General features: G+C 44.0%; 1 protein-coding gene across 1 annotated transcript; it reads right to left on the bottom strand.

Annotated features, from left to right (window-relative positions):
- Window positions 1–1,858: 1,858 nt before the first annotated feature.
- On the bottom strand, window positions 1,859–26,992 carry LOC138950112 (uncharacterized). The gene is made up of 4 exons (XM_070321868.1): window positions 26,802–26,992; window positions 23,505–23,600; window positions 10,621–10,755; window positions 1,859–2,702 (listed from the first exon to the last, which is right to left on the bottom strand). Exons 1-4 carry the CDS (start codon window positions 26,965–26,967, stop codon window positions 2,056–2,058), a joined length of 1,044 nt encoding a protein of 347 aa, XP_070177969.1. The 5' UTR covers window positions 26,968–26,992; the 3' UTR covers window positions 1,859–2,055.
- Between the last annotated feature and the right edge of the window lie 858 nt (window positions 26,993–27,850).

The raw sequence follows: 27,850 nt of genomic DNA, 5'->3' as shown, positions 1-27,850 counted from the left end.
AATACAATACCAAAGTCCGGCCTTCGTCGAAGATTGCTTGGCCAAAATTTCAATCAATTTGATTGAAAAATGAGGGTGAGACAGTGCCGCCTCAACTTTTACAAAAAGCCGGATATGACGTCATCAAAGGTATTTATCGAAATAAAGAAAAAAAACTTCCGGGGATATGATTTCCAGGAACTCTCATGTAAAATTTCATAAAGATCGGTCCAGTAGTTTGGTCTGAATCGCTCTACACGCACACACACACACACACACACACACACACACACACACACACACACACACACCACGACCCTCGTCTCGATTCCCCCTCTATGTTAAAACATTTAGTCAAAACTTGACTAAATGTAAAAAGAGATTTGTTTTTTAACAAGAATCAAAATAAATACTAATTGTCTTGACTAAATTGAGTTTGGGCTAATCCCAGACAAAATATGTATACTCAGACACTTGCGTGACCTCATTTCTGACATTTTGACATCATAAAATGATGTCATCACCAATAGTCTAGCCAAGAATTTTAAAAAAACCACCAGAAACTAAGCTGTGACCAAATCAAACAATGACATCATAGCTTGATGACCTCAAGACTTATTTTCTTGATAGCTCAGTGGATATTTCAGGGATGAAAATCTTTTCCAGCAACAATTACTGTGACTGACATTTTGGTCATGTCTGCTGATCATCAACACCTACAATTGTGTAACATTTTGAAAGCTTTTGCTCCCAAAATAACTGAGAAAACTTTCACGTAAAGTGTTTACGAACCCCGCTGTGACCCCAAAATGTAACGGGGGTCAACCAAACTGGTGTCATGTCGGCACATTATCAAACCCTTGAAGAGTTCAAAGTTTCAAAGTTCTAGCTTCAAGAACGCTTGAGATAACTCTAATGTTAAGTTATTATGAATCCAACATGAGGCGATTATCAAACCCTAAAGGGTTTCAAACTCAAACTTCATAACTTCATAAAGTTGTTTAAAAAAAAAATTACCTCTTTTTGGGCGGGAAGCATCCTTCTTCATTGGTCTCTTTTTTTTCAATAAACTTTAAACTTTAACACCTATCATACATTCTAACTGTTTTAATCTCAATTCTACATCAAGCATACAACCAATATACATAGGTGTACCAATGCACATTTTAGCGACTATTATCAAATAATTTATATATTCTACTGCCTGAAGGGAAATATTTTCACGTGGTGTGAAGCCCAGCAGGGCTGTTTCTGCATTCATTACTATACGAACGTCAAATTTATTAATAACTCTATATACAACATCTGACCAGATGTTATGTATTTTATGGCAATAAAAAAAAAAGTTCAATATAATCTATTACATTGGGACAATACGTAAGTTTTAATGAAACGAACATGACGCCACTGTGACCCCAAAATTTGACTGGGGTCACTTCGTGATATCATCAAACCCTAAAAGTGTGCAAAGTTTCAACGGTCTAGCTTTAAAAACACCTCAACGTTAAGTATTTTGTCTACGGCCGGCCGGCCGTCTATACGGACGGACAGGGATGAATGCCAAAACTCACCCATTACTCAAGGGAGTCAAAAATGATAGATTTAAAAAAAAAAAAAAGTAAAAAAAGTTACATTTAGCTCCAGCTCATCATTGACAAATTCCAGATGCAAGTTTCGAAATATTATCGAAAATTTGAGAAAAAAAAAGTGCGGGGATATCATCTGGGAAAACTCCCGTGTCAAGTTTCATAAAGATTGGTTCGGTAGTGTTCCTGGCATTGCTGTTCACACACACACACACACACACGACACACACGACACACACACACGACACACACACACACACGCACGCACACACACACACACACACACTACTACTACCCTCGTCTCGATTCCTGCTCTATGTTAAAACATTTTGTCAAAACTTGACAAAATGTAAACAGAATAAAAATACAAGAAAATAGAGTTCAGAAAAGAAGGAAAAAGTTGAACAAGTTCAGAAAAAAAGTTTTACAAAATTCCATTTACGGGACTCAATGTTTGTCTATCATGATGGGTCTTTCTATCAAATTGTCACTACCGATGATAAAGATAATCTTGTGTATGGTTCAAATTGGTCTGCGATTGACTTTCGAGGGCAGTGCTACTTTCGCCGGGTAATCTATACACAGAGGTATATGGGTAGCTACTGTTGCCGGGTAATCTATACACAGAGGTATATGGGTAGCTACTGTTGCCGGGTAATCTATCCACAGAGGTATTTGGGGAGCTACTGTAGCCGGGTAATCCAGTGTCCACAGAGCTACTGTTGTCGGGTAATATGTTCATCGAGGTAGTCATGTTATTGTCCGATGCAGATGATTCTTTCTGAATGTTCTTCTTCTTTCTCGACCTGACCTTTTTAGACATCAGCTTCCCACGCGAGATACAGCACAGAAAACTTATAAGACAAAAGCCAGCACCCCCGCATAAAATGCACTTGAGGAATCGGAAACATTTTGAAGGCGGTTCTTCCTCATCCGAAGACTCTTCTGCGTCATCGCCTTCTTTCTTTTTCTCTTCCTTCTTGCCTCCCATACGAAGAAAGGGCATCCACCCTGCGTTGCCCAAGATCTGACATAGCTGAATAAGGGAAGCCATGAAGCCCCAGGAGACTGCCCCACCCACAGCAACACCCACAGCTACCTTCTCGTTTGGGGTCAGTAGTGGCGCTTCGGGTACCGCTAGGAGAAAAGATTCAGCAACCCGAGTTAAATGTGCAGTCAAAATCATGTGTTTACAAGCAAACGCTAAGACAACCCACCTTCACCGAAAGAAATTTCAATCAGAAACACATCATCCCCTGCTCTCGCTTAACAGACATTGATGACAATTTCATACCCGAACTAGACACTACTGCATTACGTGTCAGTTGACAAATATATTATACAAAGAAACACATGTAGATAACTAAATTAGTAAGTTAGTAAGTAAGTAAAGGATCAGTCAATCAGTCAGTGACCCAGTGAGGTAGTAGATGACTAAGTTAGTGAATAAGTCAGTCAGGCAGTAAGTAAAGGATCAGTCAATCAGTCAGTGACCCAGTGAGGTAGTAGATGACTAAGTTAGTGAATAAGTCAGTCAGGCAGTAAGTAAGTTATCATTTATTATTTATTTATTTTATTATTATTTATTTTTTATTATTAGTGAGTATTTCTACGCACATACCCTCTCCTATTTGGGGAGGCTCATGGCGTTTACAATATGCCGTGTGAGATGGAATTATTCACATCGGCCAGTAAATCTCAAGCGTGTTAGGCGAGTATATACTTTTCACGGCCTATTATTCTAAGTCACACGGGTATTTGGTGGACATTTTTATATATGTCTATACAATTTTGCCAGGAAAGACCCTTTTGTCAATCGTGGGATCTTTAACGTGCACACCCCAATGTAGTGTACACGGGACCTCGGTTTTTCGTCTCATCCGAAAGACTAGCACTTGAACCCACCACCTAGGTTAGGAAAGGGGGGAGAAAATAGCGGCCCGACCAAGGGTCGAACACGCAACCTCTCGATTCCGAGCGCAAGTGCGTTACCACTCGGCCACCCAGTCCGTAACTACGTAGGCTAAAGAAAGGCATTAACACCTCAGTGGACATGATCAGAGTTTGTTTGTTTGTTTGCTTAACGCCCAGCCGACCACAAAGGGCCATAGCAGGGCGGTGCTGCTTTGACATATAACGTGCGCCACACACAAGACAGAAGTCGCAGCACAGGCTTTATGTCTCACCCAGTCACATTATTCTGACACCGGACCAACCAGTCCTAGCACTAACCCCATAATGCCAGACGCCAGGCGGAGCAGCCACTAGATTGCCAATTTTAAAGTCTTAGGTATGACCCGGCCGGGGTTCGAACCCACAACCTCCCGATCACAGGGCGGACGCCTTACCACTTGGCCAACCGTGCCGGTCATGATCAGAGTCTACCACACATGCTGTTAAATCATTTTTAACAAGTGTGTTTTTAAAATACATGAGTCTCAAGCCATATAAGTTCAACACGCTTTGGAAAACAACAACACTACAATTGTTTGTTTGTTTGTTTGTTTGCTTAAAGGGCAGCTGTCGGGTTGTGGCTCTCAAAATCTGTTGCTTAGAATGAGTTATCATGTAACTGAAACTATACTTAAAAGTTACTTGGTGATTTTGACAGCTTGATAACACAAGTCTGAAGACTTTAGACATGCTACAATGTCTTTAATCGAAGAAAGTTTGCATTCTTGGCCGAGTCAATGCAGCCCGCTCGAAAATTACTTCCCTTGGACGCGTGACGTCAGCCGCGGAATCGGCCGGGTTGAACGGTGCTCTCTTTATGCCGTGTAATGGGCGCAATCGGGTTGTCTAGTCAAGCCCTCAAGCATACTTCACGGGTAGGTGAAGAGAAACTTAGGATGGGATGACTTCTCCCAGGCCAAAATTTCGCAGTGAAAAACGGAGTTCATAACATGTCTTCCGTTCCCCTCCTGCTGTTCAACTTATTGGCAGATATTGTCACGCGTCGAGGAACACAAACACACACACACAAACACACTCACACACAAGCACACACACACACACACACACACACACACACACACACACACACATGTTATCACACATATACACAGACACACACACACATACGTGTTATCACACACACACACACACACACACACACACACACACACACACACACACACACACACGCACGATAACCATCACAAACACAGTTTGACAAATTCATCTTTGATTTTTTGCGGCCGAACCCCCCTCCCCCATTTTCCACACTAGAGCCATTCATCTTTGTCTCCGTCTCTCTTCCCTTTATCTTATCTCGTCTATCTACTTGAGTGAGTATCTGTATCTGTATCTGTCTGTTACGCTGCACTTGTAGAACAAGTCATCCAGATGTCTGGCATTGTTGCAGCGGAGTGGGGGGTGCGCAGCTAGTTCTTTATCGTCGTCTGGCTACTGCCAGCGCCGACTTGAAGCTCTCGGTCGATGCCGAGGTTACAGTTTCTTCATCTAATTGGTTCCAGGCCACTACAGTCTTTGGGAAAAACGAATGTCTGTATTGCTCAGTGTTACAGCGTGGCACAGTGAAGCATCTGCTATTGTTCCTGATGTAGTTGTCTACTGGATTCGAGGTGCTAAAGTCTCTGGAAGATTGACGTGGACGAATGAGGCGTCCTGGTTTTTGAGGGATCAGGAACTTTTCAGGCGGGATTGCCGGCACCAGCCCCTCAACCACTTTGTAGAAGGAGGTTAGTCGCAGGTGTTCGCGACGTTCCTGGAGGGTTGGTAGTTGGAGCTTGTGTAGGAGCCCAGTGACGAAGCCAGGAGTCGTGGTTCTGTAGTCACCAGAGATGAAGCGGGATGCGTTCCGCTGTATGCGCTCCAATCTCTCGACGTCCTGCTTAAGGTATGGGTTCCAGATGGTGGCACCATACTCAAGAAGAGGGCGGATGAGGGCAAGGTAGGCGTTGTGCCTGCAGTTTGATGGGCAGTGGCGCAGGTTGCGGCGGAGGAATCCGAGGGTGCTGTTAGCTTTCTTAGTGATGTAGTTGATGTGGGTGGACCACTTCAGGTCGTTCGAGAACTGAATGCCAAGGTAAGGGTTCGTGGGTACACTCTTGAGGATGGTGCTGTCTAGGGAATAGAGGTAGGAGGAAGGGGTTTTCCGTGCTAGAGTCATGACGTAGCATTTTGTAGCGTTGAAGCGCATGCCCCATCTCTCTGCCCAGGATTCAAGGCTCTTCAGGTCTTCCTGGAGGGCGATGTGGTCGCTGAAGTCAACGATCTCCCTGTAGAGGAGGCAGTCATCTGCGAAGAGGCGCACTTGGGACTTGACTGCATCCGGGAGGTCGTTGATGTGGCAAAGGAAGAGAAGAGGCCCTAGCACGGTGCCTTGCGGGACTCCAGAGTCGACGGTGGTTGGGGCGGAGGTCGTGCCTTCCACAACTACCTGCATGGTACGTTGGGTGAGGAAGGTCTGGAGCCAGGCGAGGATGGAGCCGGAGATTCCGTAGCTGTTGAGTTTGTGGAGGAGACGATCATGGGGTACCGTATCGAAGGCTTTGGAAAAATCCAAGATGGCCATGTCGACTTGGCGCCCCCGGTCGTATGAGGATAGCAGGTCTTCTGTTGTTGTCAGGAGCTGGGTCTCTGTGGAATAGCCGGATCGGAAGCCATGGTTTAGATTTGTCAGAATGTTGTTGGTTTCAAGGTGGGATAGGATGTGGCGGCTAATGATGTGTTCCAGCATCTTATAGGGGACAGAAGTGAGTGAAATGGGGCGGTAGTTGGCTGGGCAGTGACGGTCGCCTTTCTTGAACGCGCACGCGACGTTGGCACTGAGCCAATCCTGTGGGAGACGCCCAGAATCTAATGAGAGCTGGTAGATGACGGACAGGGATGGTGCTATGTGGTGGGCTAGGGTCTTAAGGACGATGTTGGGGATGTTGTCGGGACCAGAGGCTTTGTTGGGTTTGATGTTTTGAAGGAGTTTGGCGACACCGGCTGTGGTGATACTGATGGGCTGTATGGTGGCAGTTGGTGGTAGAAGATTTGGCAGCGTGCTGCTGGTACTCTTGGTGAAGACAGACTTGAACTGTTTCAAAAGAAGGTCAGCTTTGGTCTGGCTATCACTGTGGAGTCTACCGTCTTCTTTTAGCGGGGCCACACCTGTCGAGTCTTGCTTTTTCGCCTTGATGAAGCGCCAGAAGGGTTTGGAGTCGTTCTGGTCTAGTCCCTCTTGGATGGTGCCATTGATGTACTGCCACTCGGCACGCCGGAGCTCTCGTCTGCAGTATTTCTGGTAGTTCCTGTAGGGGGACCAGCTCTTCGTAGCCCTTGCACGCTTTAGCAGTTTCTTCTTGCGCTTGAGCATCCTCCTGATGGAAGCGTTGAGCCAAGGCAAGTTCTGGGGTCGCCGCAGTGTGAAAGACGGGATGTTTTTCTCCATGGAGCTAACGAGGAGGCTCTTGAACGTTTCCCAGAGGGTGTTGACGTCCTTGCCTGCCTTGTATTCCTCTTCAACTGTGCTGGCTGCATCGTCCATGTCCTTCTTCATGTTGTCCCAGTTGGCCTTCTTGAACTTGTAGCTCTTGCGCGCTTTCTGCGGGGTAACCTGGGGCCTGGTGTTGAAGTCTGACACTACGATGTCATGGTCTGAGATGCCAGGGGCGCTTACAGAGGACTTTACAAGGGAGGGGTTGGAGGTGAAGACCAAGTCTAGGATGTTGGGGCCACGGGTGGGGGTGTGTTGGATTTGGGTGAGGAGGGAGGAGGAGGTGATGTCGATCAACGACTGCTGTATGGCGTTATCTCTGCCGGATGAGGAAGCGGTGTGGGTGGACCAGTCGATGTTGGGGCAGTTGAAATCACCTGCTAGGATGACTTCTCGTTGGAGCTTGCCGTTGTTGGTGAGCTTGTCAATCGACCTTTGAAGCTCGGTTAGGTCGCGCTGGTTCCGGTCAGGCATGTAGAACGCTCCCACATGGAGGTCCTTCCGGTCCTTCAGCTTGACTCTGACCCACTCGATCTCGCAGTCAGTGACGAACTCGGGCTGTTCCGACAGAAGTAAGAGACTTGTGTACAAGGATGAAGACGCCGCCCCCTCGAGTGGTTCGGTCGTTCCGGTACACATCGTAGTAGTCTGGAAAAACTTCTGCCGACTTGATGTGGTCTTGTGATGGGGACTTTCCTGGTTGCATGCCTCGCAGCCAGGACTCCGTACCGCAGACGATGTCGGGCTTGACGTAGTGGAGGGACGCTGCTAGCTCCTGCTTCTTGGAGTCGGCGCTCTGGCAGTTGACAGTCATGACTCTTAGGTTGGATTTTGGCGGAAGGTCAAAGACGGAGGAGCTTTCAGATCTGGTGCTTCTCTGGTGGGGTGGGTGGAAGGTGGAGTACTACGTGAAGAACTTGAGGTCTTCGGGCTGCTGGCTCTGGGTGGAGAAAAGGGGTCTATGGCTGAAGATGTACTGATAGTCTGGCTAAGGTTCTGGAGGGGGTAGTAGTAGTTGGAACAGTCGAGTTCATAGCTTCTGAAGGTGAAGCTGTCGCAGTTGCAGCTGTTGCATCTAGGGCAGTTCCAGACAGCTGTTGAGCGGTCAAGGTCGGTCCGCGAAGCTCCCACATCTGCACAGGAGAAGTGGTACCAGATGTTGCAGGCGTCACAGCAAACACAGTTCCAGGACACCTTATGGTCACACAAGCCGCAGATGTGGACAGTCGGGGTTGAGGTGAACATCTCCTGATAATAGCAAGGCGAATGCAAACATGCACGGGTTTGATGGAGTGGGGTGGGGGGTGGAGGTAAAAATACGGCGATACTTGCAGAAAGCAGAGTCAAGGTGGCTGGGGTCATGGTGTTCAGCAGGAGGAGGTGCAAGGCGATGGTAGGCAGCGTAAAGAAGGAGGGCAAGGAGTATACCACGAAGCATGGTGCTCGGAGACGAGGCGGATGGAGGTGGCAAGGTACGGGAAGCAGAAGTTCAAGATGGCGGGGGGTCGGTCGAGGTAGGGTGGTATATTGAGGTTGGCACACGACACACACCTAAAAAGTTACTACACAACTAAAATGTCCATGCTAAGTGTCCCTAGGTATGTTCTGAAAGAATTACACGGCGAGGCACAAGGTTTGACTATCGATAACTTCCAAAAATACGACGGCTAAACTAGGACTGCAGATGAAACGCGTCCGCTCGCCGCGCATGCGCACTCCCCTGTTCCTGAAGATGTATTATCATCATCTCTTTCCTAGATTTTCCCACCGACAGAGTTGGCTTTTGTCTTGAATTCAGTACCTCACACGTACACGGTAATTGGTGTGACACCTCAAGCGGACCTTCTTCATAAGTGTACAGTGTCTGCTGACAAGGGACACGAGGGTCTGTGGTTGAGCAACTTTATGGTTTAACCGGGTGGACTGGAGGAGTAGCAACAGCATGTGAACCACTTTAGAAATGACTTGTAAAGGTTGCAGTCGGTCAGATCAAAGAAGAGAAAATGGGAACGTGGGTCTTTACAAGATACCACCATCATCATACTTTACTTTGTGCAAGAATCAATCACGCGTACAGCATTACAGATGCCCAGCTGTAGTCTACATTGTACTGTAAACTTCACAGCGGCCTTACCGGCTTCCTCGAGTGACGTCACAGCAAGGCTAACGCTGCGGCGTCTTTCTTGTGCTGACAGAGTTGTCGGTCGCGGATTTTGAGTCGTTTCGGCCTGCCAACTGCTTCGTTTTTTTGCGGATTGTGAGAACTAGCAGAAAGTTTCACGCATTTTAATGGTTTCAAACTAATGATGAAAGTGTCTTCTTCTGGACCAAATCAACAGTCTTTAGTTGAATCAACTCGGAAAACTCTTAAACGCGTTTTTGCACGCGACTCCGCGCATTTTTGAGACCAGGCAACCCGACAGCTGCCCTTTAACGCCCAGCCGACCACGAAGGGCCATATCAGGGCGGTGCTGCTTTGACATTAACGTGCGCCACACACAAGACAGAAGTCGCAGCACAGGCTTCATGTCTCACCCAGTCACATTATTCTGACACCGGACCAACCAGTGCTAGCACTAACCCCATAATGCCAGACGCCAGGCGGAGCAGCCACTAGATTGTCAATTTTAAAGTCTTAGGTATGACCCGGCCGGGGTTTGAACCCACGACCTCCCGATCACGGGGCGGACGCCTTACCACTAGGCCAACCGTGCCGGTACACTACAATTAAATATATACCAATTTACAATTACGGTATTATGCCAGTATAACTGTCAAGTAAGACAAGAAGTGAACGTGTCACCAAAGATATGGAGTGACATTTTGATACTGGGAGCATATGATTTTAGTGCTTACGAAAAATGACAACGTCGCAACCATTTACTTAGCAAGAACAATTGGGATGGAAATATTAATGTCTTTGTAAAGCGCACACACACACACAACACACAACACACACACACACACACACACACACACACACACACACACACACACACCAGGGGCTCACATCCACGTCGGACATGCAGCTGCACGCAGTACTTTTTTCACTGCGCGCAGATGCTTACAGCGTATAATTATAAAGAACAGGCTATGGACACACAGTTTTAGCATATAACGACGTCATGTCCCAAATAGATAGGCTATGGACACACAGTGTTAGCATATAACGACGTCATGTCCCAAATAGATAGGCTATGGACACACAGTGTTAGCATATAACGACGTCATGTCCCAAATAGACAGGCTATGGACACACAGTGTTAGCATATAACGACGTCATGTCCCAAATAGACAGGCTATGGACACACAGTGTTAGCATATAACGACGTCATGTCCCAAATAGACAGGCTATGGACACACAGTGTTAGCATATAACGACGTCATGTCCCAAATAGATAGGCTATGGACACACAGTGTTAGCATATAACGACGTCATGTCCCAAATAGACAGGCTATGGACACACAGTGTTAGCATATAACGACGTCATGTCCCAAATAGACAGGCTATGGACACACAGTGTTAGCATATAACGACGTCATGTCCCAAATAGATAATAGTTCTGGGGACAGAAATATTAAGTTAGCATAGCAACACACACAGTCTACCTTCCGTGCAGCGTGGAGATATCCATCCATCCAGACAGGCCGGACAGTAACCAGTGGTTGTGTTACACGTCTGGTTTCCAGCACAGCGACCACACTTGTCCGAGCATTCCGGACCGTATGTGTTCTCCTCACAATCTGAGAAGACAAATTAAAAAATATTCGGATTTAATCTGTGTACTTAATAGGAACAAGAGACTGCAGGCAGGGCCGGACTAGGCGAAGGGGGGGGGGGGGGGGGGTTGCCAGTGGTGGCCCAGGGGGATGTCCCCCCTGGCGGCAGGGGCGGATCAGTTCATTTTATGACTTTTTTTTCAAAAGTATATTGTGAAGATATGGGTGTGAAGGCGCGAAGCGCCGAGCCGACGGCGCGAAGCGCCTAGCTTGCTAGGGGGGTCCGGGGGCATGCCCCCCCGTAAAATTTTGAAAAAAAAGGATGCAAAATGGTGCAATCTGGCGCATTCTGAGGATGATCATTACCAGTTTCAGGCAGCAGATTTTGTCACTGATTAATACCCCAAAAATTGAAACTCAATGTAAAGTAAAGAAATATTTTTATTTTTTGGCTGGGGGGGGGGTCCGGAAACCCTAGAACCCCCCCCCCCACCTCGTTGTGGGGATCAGGGGGCGAAGCCCCCTGAAGCTGATGGGTAGGTCATATTCTGAGATAGGAAAATGGTCGCTCCTTGCATGAAACGGCATAAAATAAGCAATAATAAAAAAAATTAAATAAGTAAGGTACATGTTTAGGCAAGGGGGGGTTGCGCAACCCCCATAACCCTCCCCCCCCCCCCCCCGGTAGTCCGGCCCTGGCAGGTGACAAGAAGAAGATAACAATTAGGCTGGGAAGCGTTTGGATGTGTGCGAAGTAATTGCTATAAAATTCATTTTAGGTGCAGTTGATTCATTTCAGTGTGCCTGCACACATCTAATCGAGTTGGCCGGGAAAAAACCATGCGATGAGTCCGAAATATCGTACATTTTATTTTAGTTTTCGGAGCGACAGTTTTTCACAAGCTACCCAAGGAAACTATTCAATAACATCACACGATAGCTTAATCAGCATGGCGTAAGCAGTTGTTTGGTCTCATCTATGTATAGATATATTTGTTTGTTTCCCAGGGGCGCATTTCACTGCTCGCATTATAATGATTGTTAGGCGATTGCAGATTCAGTCTTTGTCTATGTGCCTTGTGAAATTATGTCCATTGAGAACAACGTGGATCGTGCATGTGACTGTTAGGTAATAAGTTTTTTTTCCATGTTCAGCTTCACCTACTTACGTTGCGTTTATTTATTAATCTGTGCATTTGTTAGTGGATACATACATGTATTTCTTTCAAGGTTACCTAACATTATATCAGTGCAATAGGACAAGCAATCATTCAGCTCAGAAGGCCAAACACTGTTATTGCACCATTGCAGTTTGCACTTGGCGTGCAAATGCACCGATCATTCGGTTCACGGTTTCTGATCGATACCCTCAGCCACCTTGGCTGTAGCTGTTCTTACACAGAGGTACGGAAATTTGAACTGAATGCTGCGCAATCATATGGCATTGATCTCCCACCTACTACTGTGTATGCCTGCCTGTGCAGAAATCCCCGACGCAATGCAGTCTGTCACAGACGTTGCATTCCATTCTAGCGAGCAACAAACGCAGCACAAAGAGTTGAGCGTGGCAAGGCAGAAGCGAGATCACACGGACATTCAGCTGATCTTGAGATATCTGCTAGATAGGAACCCTTTCACTGTGGATACAGCCCTCCGATCCATTTCAAGCGGAAAAGAAGCTGAAGCTACTGTGAATGCAGAACAAGCAAAAGGCGTAGGAAACAAGATTCTGAGCAGCATGATCGGAAATAATGTTGTGGATTTCACCTTTAAAAAGAAGGATCAAGCTGAAAGCCAAGTCGTCCAATCTGCACGATGATCTAGTACATGTTCACTCCATGCTGTTGTTCCAGAGACTAGTGACAACTGTGAAGAACACCAACGGATGTCTTGAGGACGCCTTTGCCTTTGAGATGTGCAGTGTCCCAGCATCGCTGTTTGATTCGGGTGGTCTGCCAAGACAAGGTACCAAGGCTGCACTGGCAACTTACATCTGGACTTCAACAAAGCAGGTAAATGGTGTTATTCCTGATGATGTAACATATGTCATCGATGGTGGCTTGCTGTTGCACCTTCTGCCCTGGTGCCGTGGTTCAACATACAACCAGCTTACTCAGAGTTACGCAGACTTTCTCATTCGTCATTTTGGCAAAGGAACTGTTGTTTTTGATGAATACAGCTGCGGACCTAGCTACCACCAAAGATGCAGCCCATTTACGAAGAACAAGCAGAGCCAATACAGCATGTGCCATCACTTTTGAGGGTGACATGGTCCTGTGCGAACCAAAGGAGCGCTTCCTGACGAATCCAAACAACAAACAGCGGTTCATCAACCTCCTTAGTTCCCGTTTTTCACAGCACGGCTTTGACACTGTCCATACAACTGCTGATGCTGATAGACTCGTCGTAAAGACTTCTCTGGAATTGGCAAGGAAGGGAAACGTGATTCTGGTTGGCGAGGACACCGATCTGCTCATCCTTCTGTTGTACCATCTTACGCCAGATCACTGCCCCGTCTTCTTTACATCAGTGAGATCATCGACAGCAAAATCAGCTGCAAAAGTGTGGGACATCAGAAAAGTCCAGACTGTTCTTGGATCTCAAGTTTGTGAGAACATCCTGTTTGCGCACGCCTTTGGTGGATGCGATACAATTAGCAGTCCATTCGGGATTGGAAAACCAATGTGTTTAACGAAATTGACCCAGTCAACAGTGTTCGTGCAGCAGGCCCATGTCTTCAGCGCCAGTCCTTGCAGAGACACTTGTGACAGGGGAGGCTACCGCTCCTTTCACAGCAGACTCTGCACCCGAGTTGTTGGCCTTTAAAAGTCAACACCGGTGTATTGTAGAATTCTGTTTGTGATGGGGTCTGGTGGTTTCCGATTGTCTATGTTTTCAATCCTGTTTGATTGCACTTCGCCTCCCGAGGTGATCGTAGTGTTTCGGCACTCGGTTACATCTGGTGCTTGCGAGCAGGGATGGGACTCGGTATGATATGTTCAGGTAATGGCATAATATGACCACTGAACATTTTCGTGCTGTTCCCATTCTGCGAACTTGGGATGGACAGTGGTCCCCCGGTTCGGAACTTCGGGACGAAGTTCATTCAAACGGGGGCGATTGTGACAGGGGAGGCTTCCGCTCCTTTCACAGCAGACTCTGCACCCGAGTTGTTGGCCTTTAAAAGTCAACACCGGTGTATTGTAGAATTCTGTTTGTGATGGGATCTGGTGGTTTCCGATTGTCTGTATGTTCATGGAAACCTTCGGGTTTGCATAACAGTTTTTATAGGGCTAAGAAATTAGCTCTAACATTTTCAATCCTGTTTGATTGCACTTCGCCTCCCGAGGTGATCGTAGTGTTTCGGCACTCGGTTACACACTGATGAGCTGATAGGAGCAGGAGAAAGGGCCTTTGTAGAACTCTATGGGGGGAAGGAAAGAGACACTTTGAACTTCCTCCGCTACATCAAGTACATGCAGAAAGTCTCTACATGTACCTCATCGTTTCAGCCCTGCAAACTCCCACCTACATCAGCAGCAGCTAAATTCCATTCCATGAGAACATACTTCCAGGTGCAAGAATGGATGCACTTGCATCAAGAACAGTTCCTCCTGGATCCGATGGACTGGGGATGGGAGATTGTTCAAGGCGCCATTCTTCCTATTCTCATTGACATTGCTGCTGCTCCTGGTGATCTACTCGATGTCATCCGATGCAATTGCAAGACAGAGTGTCGAACAGCAAGATGTTCATGCCGAAAACACGGCCTCGTGTGTACGTCTGGCTGTAGAGAGTGCAGAGGGGAGAGCTGTGCCAACACTGTGACCGAGGTTGCCTGTGTAGGTACATCAGACGATGAAGACGGGCTTTAGCGTAAGTACGAGGTCATGTTGAATAGAGTGTGCGTGTGCATGTTCACATGTGTAATGCAACAGTAACGGGTAAAGGAGGGAGAATATCAGCACAGTAATTGTCAACTCACATACCTGTCAAACGCGACCCGGGAGACGCGCCCTGTGAAACCACACCGAATGCGCTAGATTTGAGCTTCGGCTACGTTATTTCGCGCTAAATAAATGCAATTGAACCTATTTATCAACTGAATGTGCTTTTCTTACATACTATATGAGTGACATATGGCACATCCCTTAAAATAAGACATGTTATAGACGTGAGAGGTGAGGGACGGAGCATATTCGGAATACCGTTATTGCGCAGTTGTCATCATTCTTTAAAAGCTTCAAAAATATAGTTCGCATGGGAAAACGTTGGCACCTGATCAATGGATGCATGTAGAGTACAAAAAAGGTAAAATAAATTTTATAGCAATTTGTTCACACAGGAGGTGAAATCTGATGAAATCTGCCTAGCCTAAATGTACATGTCCTTACCAAAAACAAGTCGCGTAAGGCGAAATGACTACATTTAGTCAAGCTGTTGAACTCACGGAATGAAACTGAACGCACTGTATTTTTTCACCAAGACAGTACAGCTTCGTCAATCCCCGCGAGAAGGAAATCGCTCACCTCCCACGTGCAAAACGCAGTGAAATTAATACACTAGAATAGCGCGGTAGCGTATTGTGCTAAGCAGGAAAGCGCGCTTTTCTGTATTCTTGTTAACTTTCTGAGCTTGTTTTGAATACAACCTATCATATCTATATGTTTTGGGAATCAGAAAATGATAAAGAATAAGATGAAATCATTTTTGGATCGATTTCTTACATTTTAATCGTAAGACTAATTAATCTATTTTCGTTAATTGTGATCACTTTTTAAGAGTAAACATGACATATGTATATATTTTTAGATTCAGAATGTGATAAAGATTACGATGCAATCAATTTTAAATCTGTTTGCAAAAAATCGATTTTAATGACAAACTTTAATGAGCAAACTCATTTATTAATTTTTAAGCTTCCAAGCTGAAATGCAATACTAAAGTCAGATCTTCGTCGAAAATTACTTTACCAAAATTTCAACCAATTTGGTTGAGCGTGACAGTGCCGGCTCCGACTTTCACGAAAAGTCGGTTATGACGTCATCAAAGACATTTATCAAAAAAATGAAACTTTAGGTTGTTTATAGTGTTTATGTTTACATTTTTATTTAATTTTTTTCTTTTCTTTGTTTGATAGGTTGACGTTATTTATTTTTGTTTAGTTGTTGTCATTTTGTTCATTGAAGCAATAGCTTAGTATTTGGTTATTTATTGAAAAACAAATTTTTTTTCTTGGAGTTACACTTTGAAATAATTTCTTATTTATTTATAGATTTAAATTTTTGGTAAGATTGTTCAACCATTAGTCAATACATTAATTTCTGCCGTGTGAGATGGAATTCTTTACACAACATATTACGCATTCACATCGGCCAGTAAATCTCAAGCCATTACGGCGAATATTTACTTTTCGCGGCCTATTATTCCAAGTCACACGGGTATTTGGTGGATTTTTTTTTTTATCTACGTCTACACATTTTTGCCAGGAAAGACCCTTTTGTCAATCGTGGGATCTTTAACGTGCACCCCCCCAATGTAGTGGACTAGCACTTGAACCCACCACCTGACTGACTGACTATTAGGGTTTAACGTCCTCTTAGACCAACTGGTCTATAATGGGACAGGTACTGGTAATACGCTGAAGATATGGTGTGATACTTTGATTCGAACAAGCCCGCTGTGGCTGTCTTCTTCGACACACCGCATTGGGTTTGTCTCGTCAAAGTATCGAAATACGATCATGATAATCAGAGACGAGAGATGATACATGCGTGTCTTCGTGTTTTCCAAGCCCCGAGACTTTCGCTGTGAACGTGGGATCTTTTTCGTGCGCATGTGTGCACACGGGGGTGTTCGGACACCGAAGAGAATCTGCACAAAGTTGACTCCGAGAAATAAATCTCTCGCCGAACGTGGGGATCGAACCCACGCTGATAGCGACCAACTGGCTACAAAGCCAGCGCGCTACCAACTGAGCTACGTCCCCGCCCAACCCACCACCTGGGTTAAGGGCCGACCACATTTGGCCGCCGTTTTACGCTCTATGCGCCGCAGGCCGTTTTGTGCGTCGCGCGGGATTTGCCGAGTGGCCACACATCGACGATTTTTTTCACAACGCGATATCAGTGGAGCGGGTCACCTGACAAGAAGGTTCAGTTGCGTTCGACTGCCGCGCCGCGAGCAGCTGACGTCATCGCTCTGGTTTGCTCTGATTGGTCAAATTTCCGTCGTTCTATGTCTGTGTCATAGAAATTAGAACACGCGCTATTCTTCTGCAAATAACACTTCGCGATCATAGCACGACGCGGTGCGCCGTTTTGAGCATAAGTCAAATGTGGACAGGGTCGGCCGGGAGTGTCTGGTCGGGCCTTCAGGAAGAAAATTGCTTACGCCCCGACCCAGGGTCAAACTCACAACCTCTCGCTTCCGAGGCAAGTGCACTTACCACTCGGCCACCCTGTCCCCTTTTTGCTCCTCGCTTGGATTTGCAGTCACACCAAATGTCTATATAGTCTTATCACAGGAAGTATAGAAGTGTGTATAGCTAGCAGAAAGTTAAACAAGTCGCGTAAGGCGAAAATACAACATTTAGTCAAGTAGCTGTCGAACTCACAGAATGAAACTGAACGCAATGCAACGCAGCAAGACCGTATACTCGTAGCATCGTCAGTCCACCGCTCGTGGCAAAGGCAGTGCCAGTGAAATTGACAAGAAGAACGGGGTAGTAGTTGCGCTGAGAAGGATAGCACGCTTTTCTGTACCTCTCTTCGTTTTAACTTTCTGAGCGTGTTTTTAATCCAAACATATCATATCTATATGTTTTTGGAATCAGGAACCGACAAGGAATAAGATGAAAGTGTTTTTAAATTGATTTCGAAAATTTTATTTTGATAATAATTTTTATATTTTTAATTTTTAGAGCTTGTTTTTAATCCAAATATAACATATTTATATGTTTTTGGAATCAGGAAATGATGAAGAATAAGATGAACGTAAATTTGGATCGTTTTATAAACATCTTTTTTTTTACAATTTTCAGATTTTTAATGACCAAAGTCAATAATTAATTTTTAAGCCACCAAGCTGAAATGCAATACCGAAGTCCGGCCTTCGTCGAAGATTGCTTGGCCAAAATTTCAATCAATTTGATTGAAAAATGAGGGTGTGACAGTGCCGCCTCAAAAAGCCGGATATGACGTCATCAAAGACATCGAAAAAATCGGGGATATCATTCCCGGGAACTCTCATGTAAAATTTCATAAAGATCGGTCCAGTAGTTTAGTCTGAATCGCTCTACACACACACGCGCACAGCCAGACACACACACACACACACACACACACACACACACACACACACACATACACCACGACCCTCGTCTCGATTCCCCCTCTATGTTAAAACATTTAGTCAAAACTTGACTAAATGTAAAAACGACGAAGCATGCAATGGTTGTTGCTTAATAACCTATTTTCTTCAAATGTCAGCACATGACAGATTTGTAAATTATTGGATTCAGAATTTGATAAGAAACACAAACAATCATCTGTGAATCTACTTGTGAACATAATATTTTAATGGCATCTTTAATAACCAAATATATCAACTAATTTTTAAACTTCCGAGCTGAAATGACATTCCATAGTCCGGGCTGAGTCAAACATTGCCTGCTGCAAGTTGCAATTTGTTTGTTAAAGGGATACGCTACATTTGAAAAAAAATATGACAGTGCTCTAATATTTTCTGGGCAAGATATAGACACCATCCACATTAATTTAGTGTAAAAAAAAGTAGGGACAACGTTTTAGTTTTTTTGCTATGAGGCAGTTTCTGAACATTTTGACCAAAACAGTGGTTATATGATATGCATGGTGTTCAGCAGTCATTAGTGAATGGGTACTTTTTTGTATTGTGGTAGGTAGAATATGCTTTTTAGTAACAAAATATGTCAATTGACAAAAAAAATAAAAGTAAACTCAAACCGATAACGACATACTGTGTTGAAATATTTACAAAAATCAGCGAATCTTGTTGTTCAAACAACCATAATGACAAAATGGAATATGACAGCACTCTGATTTTCTTGCAGCAGGATATTTGATATCTTACCTTCAAAATAAACACAAGGTCAACGTGCTTTTTTTCGAGTGACAGCATCTTTTATACCCCTACCTCCTACTTTTTGGAATAAAAATCATAGGTATTATACGCTACATTTGAAAGGAATATCCGAGTGCTCTAATATTTTCTGGGCAAGATATAGACACTATTCACATTCATTTAATGTAAAAAAGAATAGGGTTACCATTTTAGTTTTTTTTTGTTGCTTTCAGGCCCTTATTTTAGCGAAGGTACGCTCAAGCACATAATGATACACAGTGTTGAAATAATACAAAATTCCGCTCATGCGAACGCACTTGCTCTCAGTCTCAGACCAGACAGACACACTAAGATTCAAAATAGAGAGAGAGAGAGAGAGAGAGAGAGAGAGAGAGAGAGAGAGAGAGAGAGAGAGAGAGGGAGAGAGAGAGATTGATTGATTAAACTTTATTACAGAAGGATGGAGATTTTAGGCATTGCCTAGTCTTACAATCTGAGAGAGAGAGAGAGAGAGAGAGAGAGAGAGAGAGAGAGAGAGAGAGAGAGAGAGAGAGAGAGAGAGAGAGAGAGAGAGAGAGAGAGAGAGAGAGAGAGAAACTCCGGGTCCAAGCCATCAAATAAAATGTACCCCAAAATTTTATTCATCACTTACAGAACTTTACACAAACTAAACACCAAAAGCCCAACCCAAAACTTCCCTCTACATGAGCGCGCAGACATACACACGCACACACACACAATATATAGTTAGTCTGACAATCGGGCGTTGCTGATACTGCCTCAGCCTGAACATAGTGCTTGATCACAGGACTGTTTTGCAACGTCATATGTGTGGATGCACTTCTTCTTCCCTCTTCTTCATTGACTTATGGTGCAGGCCACGGATCTCCAGAGTAGCCATCATACTTGTCATCTGTCTGTTGGTGATGCCGGAATGCATCATGCCTGTACAAAACAGAATCACATTCTAATATAATACAGAGAAATGACCGTGGAATAATACTAGGGGAATGCTGTGTAGCACCATTAGAGCTCCTTGTATCATGTATGGCAGGGTTCTAAAGATATATGTGGGGGGTGGGGGCAGTATTTTCAAGAATGTTGTTGTTAGACATACATGCTTTGCCAAAAATTATTGTTTTGTGTGTGTCATACATGTGGTTTTTTTTATTTTTTGATAACATACCAAGTAAAAAAAAAACACCTAAACAAAAACAAATGAATAAAACAAACTACAACTGTACAAAACTGTGAAGACATAACATAACAGAACAATGCATCCATACTCAACATTGTAGTATGGGAGTTTGACTGGATGCACAGTATTTATTAAAAAAACAAAAAATGTAAATTGTAATTTCTGGGAAAATAAAAATGGCCCAAAAAAGGAAAACAGTACAACCACTCACCCTCTCAGTATGCACAGTGGACAGTGCACTCATATCACATCTCCACTCACAGAGAGAGAGAGAGAGAGAGAGAGAGAGAGAGAGAGAGAGAGAGAGAGAGAGAGAGAGAGAGAGAGAGAGAGAGAGAGAGACAGAGACAGAGAGAGAGACAGAGACAGAGACAGAGACAGAGAGAGAGAGGCCTAGATCTAGATCTACTCACCGATAGCTGCTTTCGTGTTTACGTCGTAGACCATGCCGTTTGAATTTGTAGCACGATGGCGTTTCCCGGTCGTCACCTTGTTGATCGATCCGCACTCACACCTGACGTAGAACAAGCTTGCGTATCCGTATCTCTGCTCTGTGGTTATGTTGTGCAAGTGCAGAGGTTTCTCACAACACTTGCATGAGCGAAGTTCGTCTGCCAAATGATGCAATTCAACGATACGCCGGCCCGTCTGCCACTCGTGTGCAGTTTCCTCCTCCGCGGGCTCGATTTAATCGTTATGCACGGCGGATTCGTTATTACTTTGGTTTTCTGGTGTATTCTTCAAAACTTTACTGACAATGTGACGCCTACCCTTCTCCTTTTTCGTGATGAATCGGCCTCGCCATCCTTCCGCCATTTTGCAGCCGCAAACGCAAGGGAAACTATCATGTCAAAGAGTATCGGTGGAGTTGCGTTTCTTGGGACACAGCGAGCGGCGCTCTCCCCAGAGAGCGCCACCCGGATGTTGCGTAACCCTTTAAATGAGGTCGTGACAGTACCGCCGCAATTTTTACTAAAATGGGGATATGACGTCACCAAAGACTTTTCTCGAGAAAAAAAAATGGAAGAATTTGTGCGTTAAGTTTCATGAAGATCGATCCAGTAGTTTACTCTGAATCATTCTACATTTACATACACTCAAAGACTCATACACCACCACCCTCGTCTCAATTACTGGTCTATGTTAAAACATTTACCGTATTTTCCGGGTTACAAGGCCCTACATGATACAGCGCATAAGGCGCACCCCCTTCTTTAAAAAACATTGTAATCCAGTCACCCATTGGGCGCTGGGGGCCGATAGGGCGCACCAAAAATGAAAAAGTATACCGATAACAAACGGTCGAAGAATGAAAATAAGCCGCACATCAAAGGAAGAATACAGAGTGGAAATATGTGTACTCGGCGAGATCAAAGGCAGGTCCATTGTGATAGCTGGGTTGCCTTGTTTATAGACACTGACCTTCTTCCCAGGGGTCAATGACCCAGTTTTAGCTATGAGAGGTGGTTCCCTTGTCATATCTGAGAGAGGAAACACTTCCTGCACCGGGGTCAGTGACTGAGTTTAACCTATGGGGCGGTCTCTTTGATGTATTAAGAGGAAACTTGGCCAGGGTAGTACCTAGTAGCTGAAACATGCATTATCACAAGTTGTTTGACTGGTACTCAGGCGGTCTCTTTGATGCTCACGGAATTTTAAAAACAAGAAGGGCAAAGCCCACACGACTCACATGCTGAACAGACCTTGATCTTTCTTTCAGAATAATTTTACAATAAAACTGAGAAAAACAATATTTTACACATTTTTCCTACCAAAATACATGTGACCCAAGGTCAAGGTCATCCAAGGTCATGCAACACAAAGCTGTTAATTCAAGACATAGGAAGTACAATGGTGCTTATTGGCTCTTTCTACCATGAGATATGGTCACTTTTAGTGGTTCACTACCTTACTTTGGTCACATTTCATAAGGGTCAAAGTGACCTTGACCTTGATCATATGTGACCAAATGTGTCTCATGAGGAAAGCATAACATGTGCCCCACATAATTTTTAAGTTTGAAACAGTTATCTTCCATAGTTCAGGGTCAAGGTCACTTCAAAATATGTATACAATCCAACTTTGAAGAGCTCCTGTGACCTTGACCTTGAAGCAAGGTAAACCAAACTGGTATCAAAAGATGGGGCTTACTTTGCCCTATATATCATATATAGGTGAGGTATTCAATCTCAAAAACTTCAGAGAAAATGGGAAAAATGTGAAAAATAGCTGTTTTTTAGACAACATTTATGGCCCCTGCGACCTTGACCTTAAAGCAAGGTCAAGATGCTATGTATGTTTTTTGGGGCCTTGTCATCATACACCATCTTGCCAAATTTGGTACTGATAGACTGAATAGTGTCCAAGAAATATCCAACGTTAAAGTTTTCCGGACGGCCGGCCGGCCGGCCGGCCGGCCGGACGGACGGACGGACGGACGGACGGACGGACGGACGGACGGACGGACGGACGGACGGACGGACGGACGACTCGGGTGAGTACATAGACTCACTTTTGCTTCGCATGTGAGTCAAAAACGACTACCGGTATTCGAGATGGAGGTGAGTTCTTGTCACGTTTTGTTCCCCATGATTTTTTCTTCGTATTTCATACACGGATTAGGCGCTTCGTTATACAAGGCGCAGGGGTCAAACTCGATGAAATAAGTCGCGCCTTATGACCCGGAAAATACGGTAGTCAATACTTGACTGCATTTTGTTCACTAAGACAATACAGCTTCGTCAATCCCCGCGACAAGGAAATCGCTGACTTTTTACATGCAAAACGAAATTAAATTGACAAGCCAGAATAGTGCGGTAGCGCATTGTGCTAAGCAGGAAAGTGCGCTTTTCTATAATATTCTTTTTAACTGTTTGAGCTTGTTTTGAATACAACATATATTTATATGCCTTTGAAATCAGGAAATGATACCAAAAGAAATGAAAATATTTTTTGATCGAATTCTTAAATTTCAATCATAGTACTAATTTATCTTTTTTGGTTAACTGTGATCACATTTTAAGAGTAAACAGGACATAATGTATATATTTTCAAATTCACAATTTGATGAAGAATACGATGCAATCCATTTGAATTCCGTTTGCAAAAAATCAATTTTAATGACAACTTTAATGAGCAAACTCATTAATGAATTTGTAAACCTCCATTCTCAAATGCATTACATAAGTCCGGGCTTCGTCGACTTGGCTTTCTCAAAATTGGTTGAAAAACGAGAGCGTGATAGAGCCGCCTCAACTTTCACAAAGAGACGGATATGACGTCATCAAAGACATTTATAACACACAAAAAGAACAATTGTGGGGATATCATACTTAGAAACTCTCATGTCAAGTTTCATAAAGATCGGTCCAGTAGTTTTGTCTGAAGCGCTCCACACACACGCACACACACACACACACACACACACACACACACACACACACAAACGGACAAATTCAGCATACAAACCCACCTTTAACAGTCAATGTGACTGACGCAGCTTCGTATTTTCTGACATCCACAGAGGAAAACACGTAGCAAGAGTACGTCCCACCGTCACAGTCTCTCACTGGATAACAAAGAAACAGAACAAAATGACTGTGTGCCACCGTCACAGTCTCTCACTGGATAACAAAGAAACAGAACAAAATGACTGTGTGCCACCGTCACAGTCTGTCACTGGATAACAAAGAAACAAAACAAAATGACTGTGTGCCACCGTCACAGTCTGTCACTGGATAACAAAGAAACAAAACAAAATGACTGTGTGCCACCGTCACAGTCTCTCACTGGATAACAAAGAAACAAAACAAAATGACTTTGTCCCACCGTCACAGTCTGTCACTGGATAACAAAGAAACAAAACAAAATGACTGTGTGCCACCGTCACAGTCTCTCACTGGATAACAAAGAAACAAAACAAAATGACTGTGTGCCACCGTCACAGTCTCTCACTGGATAACAAAGAAACAAAACAAAATGACTGTGTGCCACCGTCACAGTCTGTCACTGGATAACAAAGAAACAAAACAAAATGACTGTGTGCCACCGTCACAGTCTGTCACTGGATAACAAAGAAACAAAACAAAATGACTGTGTGCCACCGTCACAGTCTGTCACTGGATAACAAAGAAACAAAACAAAATGACTGTGTGCCACCGTCACAGTCTGTCACTGGATAACAAAGAAACAAAACAAAATGACTGTGTGCCACCGTCACAGTCTGTCACTGGATAACAAAGAAACAAAACAAAATGACTGTGTGCCACCGTCACAGTCTGTCACTGGATAACAAAGAAACAAAACAAAATGACTGTGTGCCACCGTCACAGTCTGTCACTGGATAACAAAGAAACAGAACAAAATGACTGTGTGCCACCGTCACAGTCTGTCACTGGATAACAAAGAAACAAAACAAAATGACTGTGTGCCACCGTCACAATCTGTCACTAGATAACAAAGAAACAAAACAAAATGACTTTGTCCCACCGTCACAGTCTGTCACTGGATAACAAAGAAACAAAACAAAATGACTGTGTGCCGCCGTCACAGTCTCTCACTGGATAACAAAGAAACAAAACAAAATGACTGTGTGCCACCGTCACAGTCTGTCACTGGATAACAAAGAAACAAAACAAAATGACTTTGTCCCACCGTCACAGTCTGTCACTGGATAACAAAGAAACAAAACAAAATGACTGTGTGCCGCCGTCACAGTCTGTCACTGGATAACAAAGAAACAAAACAAAATGACTGTGTGCCACCGTCACAGTCTGTCACTGGATAACAAAGAAACAAAACAAAATGACTGTGTGCCACCGTCACAGTCTGTCACTGGATAACAAAGAAACAAAACAAAATGACTGTGTGCCACCGTCACAGTCTGTCACTGGATAACAAAGAAACAAAACAAAATGACTGTGTGCCACCGTCACAGTCTGTCACTGGATAACAAAGAAACAAAACAAAATGACTGTGTGCCACCGTCACAGTCTGTCACTGCATAACAAAGAAACAGAACAAAATGACTGTGTGCCACCGTCACAGTCTGTCACTGGATAACAAAGAAACATAACAAAATGACTGTGTGCCACCGTCACAGTCTGTCACTGGATAACAAAGAAACATAACAAAATGACTGTGTGCCACCGTCACAGTCTGTCACTGGATAACAAAGAAACAAAACAAAATGACTGTGTGCCACCGTCACAGTCTGTCACTGGATAACAAAGAAACAAAACAAAATGACTGTGTGCCACCGTCAGAGTCTGTCACTAGATAACAAAGAAACAAAACAAAATGACTTTGTCCCACCGTCACAGTCTGTCACTGGATAACAAAGAAACAAAACAAAATGACTGTGTGCCGCCGTCACAGTCTCTCACTGGATAACAAAGAAACAAAACAAAATGACTGTGTGCCACCGTCACAGTCTCTCACTGGATAACAAAGAAACAAAACAAAATGACTTTGTCCCACCGTCACAGTCTGTCACTGGATAACAAAGAAACAAAACAAAATGACTGTGTGCCGCCGTCACAGTCTGTCACTGGATAACAAAGAAACAAAACAAAATGACTGTGTGCCGCCGTCACAGTCTGTCACTAGATAACAAAGAAACATAACAAAATGACTGTGTGCCACCGTCACAGTCTGTCACTGGATAACAAAGAAACAAAACAAAATGACTGTGTGCCACCGTCACAGTCTGTCACTGGATAACAAAGAAACAAAACAAAATGACTGTGTGCCACCGTCACAGTCTGTCACTGGATAACAAAGAAACAAAACAAAATGACTGTGTGCCACCGTCACAGTCTGTCACTAGATAACAAAGAAACAAAACAAAATGACTGTGTGCCACCGTCACAGTCTGTCACTGGATAACAAAGAAACAAAACAAAATGACTGTGTGCCACCGTCACAGTCTGTCACTGGATAACAAAGAAACAAAACAAAATGACTGTGTGCCACCGTCACAGTCTGTCACTGGATAACAAAGAAACATAACAAAATGACTGTGTGCCACCGTCACAGTCTGTCACTGGATAACAAAGAAACAGAACAAAATGACTGTGTGCCACCGTCACAGTCTGTCACTGGATAACAAAGAAACAAAACAAAATGACTTTGTGCCACCGTCACAGTCTCTCACTGGATAACAAAGAAACAGAACAAAATGACTTTGTGCCACCGTCACAGTCTCTCACTGGATAACAAAGAAACAAAGCAAAATGACTGTGTGCCACCGTCACAGTCTGTCACTGGATAACAAAGAAACAGAACAAAATGACTGTGCCATGTCAATTTATTTCATTCTATATACTTTGTACTAATTTTCTGTGTCTTGTTTTCTCTACAAATCTGTGCCACTTTAAAGAAATGAAGGTGTTTGCTTTAAATTTGTATGGTCTGCTGTTGTGTGCCGTCATCCCCCCCCCCCCCCCATCTCTCAGATAATGAACAGGACACCACACTTTAACGCCTGTCCTTTAACTGGGCGAGGTCGACTACGCGAAGTATTCTTCGAGAAGCTTGCCACATAACTCGAAGCTTTAGCACTGAGTTTTTAGCTAACTTCGAGAAGCTTGCCACATAACTCGAAGCTTTAGCACTGAGTTTTTAGCTAACTTCGCGAAGTGCTCGCGAAGTCGACTTTGGGCTTTATTAAGGACCGCCTTTGGGATGAAGACAATAACAACGTCAAATAACCATAACCATGGCAACTAGACATTAATACGCGTCGGTAATCCACATCAGATTCATTTACCATTTGTAATGGTCAGCATCACACCACATGGCTCGGACCCTTCACACGATTGTGTAACTTCTTCTTGACCAATGTTTTCAGGGCACGTTCTGTTCCTCGTGCTACAAATTCTGCTGCCTTCTGGACATTCTCTGTCAAAGCAATCAGAAAGAAAAGTAAGTCTCATACTGTGTTTTATTTAGCTATTTAATCTGTTGGCATAACATAATTATTGTAACTAAAAAGATGGAATAAGTCTTAACCGGTACACGATCTCAATAGAAGTACAACCTATATATTCATTTCTTGATTCAGAAAGAAATAAAGAAAGCATCAAAGCCATTTTTAAAAATTTTTTTTTTGTGAAGCATGGTCGTGGCTTTAGCTCAGAGATTGTTGTATTTTAATCAGTTGATGAAAAATGTGTTTACTAAATTGGGATTTTCTACAGTGCCACCTAAACGTTCGTTCAGGGAGGGTATGAAGCTATCAAACAATTACACTAAAATAAGGTTTAAGCCTGTCCCAAGGAGAAGTCCTTGGCCTGTCCTTAACTGGACGAAGTCGACTACGCGTAGCTCACTTCGCGAAGCTACCGGAACTAGACTTCATCGAAGTAATGCAGAGCCGCTCACAAGAAATAACGGTTTTAGGTGTGACGAAAAAAAGAACAGGGCCTGAGTATGGGGATAAATACAAGACTTATTTTACAACCATTTGAAAAATACATACATCCCCCGTGGTTGCCCGCATGACGACATCGTTTTTCTCGTGTTTTGAACTTGCCGGTGTTACAGCACAGAGCAGAGTCCGCCTCGCACTTTGCTTTGTGTACATCACGTGGCCTTTCAAACTCCCGCACAACGCAACATTTTCACGAGAAAAACACGTTTATTTGTTTGCTTTGTCTGTATTACACATTTCTATCTACATTTACCACTAAAACACCAAGTGGTGTACTTTATTTTGCAAGTGAATCGTATTCATACAAAATAACGTTATCACGGGAAGAGCAAAGGGAAGACACTCTATTATGCAAACATTTTCCGAGCTCAACTGTCCCGCTCAAA

This window comes from Littorina saxatilis, linkage group LG16 (assembly GCF_037325665.1).
Source record: "Littorina saxatilis isolate snail1 linkage group LG16, US_GU_Lsax_2.0, whole genome shotgun sequence".
Lineage (NCBI taxonomy): Eukaryota > Metazoa > Mollusca > Gastropoda > Littorinimorpha > Littorinidae > Littorina > Littorina saxatilis.
Note: the sequence above shows the minus strand (reverse complement) of the source record. Positions and strands in the feature narration are given on the sequence as shown.

Excerpts from the sequence above, each read along its gene's own strand:
- LOC138950112 (XM_070321868.1), bottom strand. The coding sequence starts at position 26,967 with ATGAGACTTACTTTTCTTTCTGATTGCTTTGACAGAGAATGTCCAGAA. Across the intron at positions 23,601-26,801 it reads GATGCTGACCATTACAAATG|TGAGAGACTGTGACGGTGGG; the intron begins GTAAATGAATCT and ends TTTGTTATCCAG. Across the intron at positions 10,756-23,504 it reads AGTCACATTGACTGTTAAAG|ATTGTGAGGAGAACACATAC; the intron begins GTGGGTTTGTAT and ends TTGTCTTCTCAG.